The 5,219-nt window shown below is 41.0% G+C and overlaps 1 protein-coding gene across 1 annotated transcript in view; it reads right to left on the reverse strand.

Annotated features, from left to right (window-relative positions):
- Positions 1-5,219, reverse strand: part of LOC306910438 (ribosome biogenesis protein bop1-like) — a gene marked incomplete at its 5' end in the record, with an annotated part of 8,659 nt that overhangs the window by 2,901 nt on the left and 539 nt on the right. Inside the window, 5 exons of the mRNA XM_079485014.1 lie at positions 1-37; positions 176-467; positions 1,374-1,554; positions 1,642-1,774; positions 4,667-4,736. The exon at positions 1-37 is cut by the window's left edge and continues 48 nt beyond it. Of these exons, the coding sequence (XP_079341140.1) occupies positions 1-37; positions 176-467; positions 1,374-1,554; positions 1,642-1,774; positions 4,667-4,736 (713 nt within the window). The remainder of the gene's footprint in view (positions 38-175; positions 468-1,373; positions 1,555-1,641; positions 1,775-4,666; positions 4,737-5,219) is intronic.

Consider the following 5,219-nt stretch of genomic DNA (forward strand, 5'->3'; position numbering starts at 1 on the left):
AAGCGACAGTCGTAGCTCCCGCATATCACGTTGTCGCCTGCGGACAAACAGGAAACGAATTAAATGCGACTTCCAGAAAGCGGTCAGTGATGTCACGTTACTGAAAGCGAGTCACATGGAATCGCGCAGGTGCGAATAAACAAAAGAGAAGCCGATTCAGAATCAAATGACGCACCTCCGGGATGGATGGCCATGCTGGAGATCCACTTGCAGTTGGTCATCAGTTTCTTGGTGAGCTCTTGTTTGATGAGGTTGTACACGCGCACGTAGCGCTGCGTGGCCACGAAGAAATACGGCCTGATGGGATGGAAGGACACGCACTGCACCAGACCCTTGCTCTTGCGGAAGGGGTTCTGCGTCCGCCGTTTGCTCACCTGGTGGATGACCACCTGCAGATTACTGCTGTTGTCGGGCATGACGCACGCCAGGTAGTCTCCTTTCCCGTGCCACGTCACCTGCCGCAAGGCCTTTACAGAGAGAGAGAGCGAGGTCAGAGGTCAAAATCATTCTGCGGTAAATACACGGACGATTAATCCAATTATATCCTCAAAGACACGGCAAAAGTGAATTTACAGCCGTTATTAACGCCGGCTTGTCCTCTGCCAGTGTGCCAGCCGCGTCACGGCTTCTCTTCCAGGAGATTTAATTGGACACTAGAGGCGTCTTATGTTTCTTTCCATTTCAGGAAAAGACGACCACAAGAGCGTGGATTCTGCCAATAGTTAAAAGCCTCCTGGCTGGAGCTCACGTGAAGGAAGACCGGCCACATGAGCGATCCAACGCGATAGAAAGAAAAATCTTAATTGATGTAAGAGAAACCGAGACGACGTCGTTTTGTGAAGCTACATTCATAATTCTCTATGAAGTATTATACAAGTGTATGGCAGATTGTCCCAAACAAAAATCTCTACTGACAAAATTTAAAATAAATATATTACTACACGGATTATTAAATCAATTAACTAATATACACATATAATAATTGTTTATATATAAATGAACAAATGAATGGATGAATGAGTCTATAGTCTATCTTAAAAAATATGAAAATATGAACAAATCAATTACTAAATTAGGATAAACAACATGAATGAAGGAATAAATATATGAATCAACGAGAATATAAATGAATAAATATATAGAAAATACATAAATAATACAATGAATTATAATACACAACTGAAATAAAAAATAATATATGAATGAATAAATATTGAAGTAAAATGAAAATATATAAATAAATAAATTAAGTAATTACTCAATATAAACAAGAAAAATGACTATATATAAAATCTATATAAATGAATCAAAAATAATGTTTACAGGGAAGGACCCCAGATGTTTAACAGTGTGTATGTAGAGGTTTGAATCACCTTTGGGTGTTTGAGGACGAGACGGTGACCCCGCTCGTGATCTTCCCCCTCTGAGACGGTCCACTGAACCACCTGATCTTTAGATTCTTCTGGATCCTCATAAGAGGAGATGATCTGATCCGTAGCATTGGACACCAGCCGGTCACACAGACCAGGGTTCAAGAGGAGCACGGTGTGATCACTAAACATCAGACACACACCCATCAACCTACAGACTCATACATTCATAAACGTATTGCGTATAGAGAAAAGGGGGCGGGGCTCTTACAAGCTGACGGCCACCAGGCTGACGGATGGATTGGGGTTCCAGGCCACGCCCTTCACTGCTCCGCCCACCTCCACGGTCTTCAGGCAGCGCGCTGTACTGACCTCCCAGAAACGCACCGTGCAATCATCAGAGCCTGAGGTCAAAGGTCAAAGCACAAACAAACATGAAAGACTGTCCAAAGCACAACACAGACACACGGCTGTGGGTCACTTTCTCTCTTGGAAAAACACGGACACTCAGCACAAGCTTTCTACCTGTGTACTTCACAAACACATTGAAAATGGGGTCAGGCCGGAGGGTGGAGCGTAATAATTCTCCAACCCATAATGACATGTTAAGTACGGAGCGCTCCGGTGACGGATATAGCAGTGAGGGACGGGCTGCGGCGGGCTGAAGTCTGTGGTGTCCTGCACAAATCCGCCCGACTCAGCCAACACAACACACACGCGCATGCACGCTCGCGTATATGAGGTTCAGGAGATACAAAGACTTTCCTGCGGCCGTTTTAACATCGACGGAGAGCATAAATAAAATAAGACCGACTAACATTTGCCATTATGGAAGGAAAAAAGCAGCAATGATGTTAAAAACCCAGTTTATAAGTCGTGAGACCGGGAAGAAAATATTCATGTGTATTGTGACATCCCACATAAATACAACACTGCTTTATAGTCAACTGTAGGAAAATTACCGTACTAAACAATGAAGATACCACAGCGTTTACCAGATAATACATGCATCGTTTACATTAACAAAGCGGCCTAGTTACTATAATACACGACAGTTTACTGTAGTAAATACTAAAATACACGACAGTATTTTTTCATGTGGATATTTAAACAAAAAACTGTAGTATACATTAAATGAGTGAAGTCGTCACTATTATGTTCTATAGTGTATTGTATTACAATTGAATAATAAATACTGCAGTATATTGTGATATTTACCGTAGTAAACTGTAGACTACCACTGTTAAAACACTTTGTTAATGTGTACTATAAACTATAATATACTACACTTTTATCATTTACCATAGTCAATTATAGTAGAGTATACTACAATCTTTTCTACAGTACAGTTGATCTACTATAGATAATACTACACTACACTTAATGTTAATGTATACTATAATGTTGTGAAGTACACTACATTTTACTACAGTAAACATTAAAGTACAGTACTAAGTTTAGTACAGTTTATCAATTCACTGTAGTATACATTACAAAAGTGAAGTAGTCACTATAAAAATCTGTAGTGTACAACAATTTACTATGGTAAACATCAAAATATACTGCAGTATTTATGAGAGTTTACTCACTTCGCTGCTGTTACTACTACATACTACCACTATAGTACACATTAAAGTGTATTAAACACTATAATATACTATACTATAATTGACTATGGTAAATAATAAAAGTGAAGTATACTACAATGTTTACTACAGTACAGTTGATCTACTATAGATAATCCCACACAACATTATAGTATACATAAACAAAGTGTAGTGAAGTACACTTGAGTAGTTTATCAATTCACTATAGTTAATACTAGTAATTAGAATATTGTAATATACTAGTTTACTAAAGTACCCTGCAGTTCTTTTCGATGTGAATCAAAACCGTAAAGTCACGCTCGCCTTCGCAAACACCACTAACAAGAAAAATATGAAAACCGTTGGGCAAATTGCTGAAGTTTCTTGTTTTATTATAAACTGATCGTTTCAATAAGATTTTCCAAATGCGATGTCAAAATGTGAAAGTAGGAAAACCCCGACACAAAGACCTGGAACAAAAGAGCCAGCGCAGCTTCGTCAAAGCCCAACACTCTGATATGGAAGAAACTCGCTCTATTAAACGTACACGCACATGAAGCGGGGAGCTTGTCAACTGCCGTTTTTACTGTGGGAAAGAGCATTTTATTACTGGTTTCATATATTTTATAGCTACACAAAAGAGCAGGGCCGTCTGTAGTGGTTTTGCATATTGGCTTAACAGATATTGCCACTAAACCGCCCTCCCCCATGGCTTTTTGCATAATTCTAACTGTATTTTTCATCATACAACTCTAATTTACCCCCATGGCACCCAGCTCATCCGCCCCGAGAGCAAAGCATTCTGGGAAACCGCAGTGGTATTGTTACCTGAAGCACCTCATTCAAATGAGACGGGCAAAACCGACCGCATTTTCATACTGTACCAATATCATTTGGTTTCTCTGGATTTGGCCGCTCGACTCCCGTCGGTAACGTTGAGTGAAATTGACTGCGTGTGTTATTAAAACGACTCTTTGGGTTCGGGTCATTTATATCCCCTCCAGTTAATAGCAATCAGATGGCCGGCCCTACCGAGGGAACGTTGGCTATTATAGCGTGCGTTTCTGTATCTAAAGAAACCCGGTCCTAAAATACAGATAATGATCAACAGACCCGGATCGTACCCGTGAGGTTTTCCTCCAAATCTTTTTATACCTACACACACACACACACACACACCGTGTCTTGGAAACGCTTCGGCGACTTAGACGGGGATCAGATTTTCTTCTCGTGCCGGCGAACGCGAGATTTAAGAAGCTAAAATGTTTATCCAAAATTACAAATAGCTGGAGATGGACATGGAGTGAGTAACAATATGGACGGGATGCCAAAATCCACGAAGGCATGAAATCAAAGCCCGTCCTGAGATGGATGGTAAGACGTGATGGATTTATCTGTCGAGGAGGGCCAGCGGACGTGGACGTTACATGCATGTCATTGCTCATCCTGGCCCTGAGAAACCTCGAACCGGCACGTGGCCGCCAGGAATCATGACATCATGACGGGCGAGAGAGAAACTCTTTTAGCAGCTTGTTAGCTACCGCTGGAGAAAGAGAGCTAAGGCTTACACCTCAGATGAAAACCAGGACCTCCATTTGTAAACACCAATCAGACAGAAGGATTTATAAAGTGCGCACTAAAAATGTTCTATGCCGATTTATTCATCGTAAATGATCTTTTGAAGCATGAAATGATGAAGACACAACTGACCGGAAACAAGCCACTGTCCACTGGGAGATACACTGATGCTCCGAACCAGACTGGAGTGACCGAGATACACCTGTGAGACCAAACACACATTAAACACCACACACATTAGAAACACACACGCATGAACAGATACACAAAACATAACACAGAGGAAAAGATACACAACATACACCACACACATCAGAAACACACACGCACACAAACTGATACACAAAACATAACACACAGGAAAAGATACACAACATACACCACACACATCAGAAACACACACACACACACGAACAGATACACAAAACATAACACACAGGAAAAGATACACAACATACACCACACACATCAGAAACACACACACACACACACGAACAGATACACAAAACATGACACACAGGAAAAGATACACAACATACACCACACACATCAGAAACACACACACACACGAACAGATACACAACATACACCACACACATCAGAAACACACACACACACACACGAATAGATACACAAAACATGACACACAGGAAAAGATACACAACATACACCACACACATCAGAA

This window comes from Barbatula barbatula, assembly GCF_947034865.1.
Source record: "Barbatula barbatula genome assembly, chromosome: 21".
NCBI lineage: Eukaryota > Metazoa > Chordata > Actinopteri > Cypriniformes > Nemacheilidae > Barbatula > Barbatula barbatula.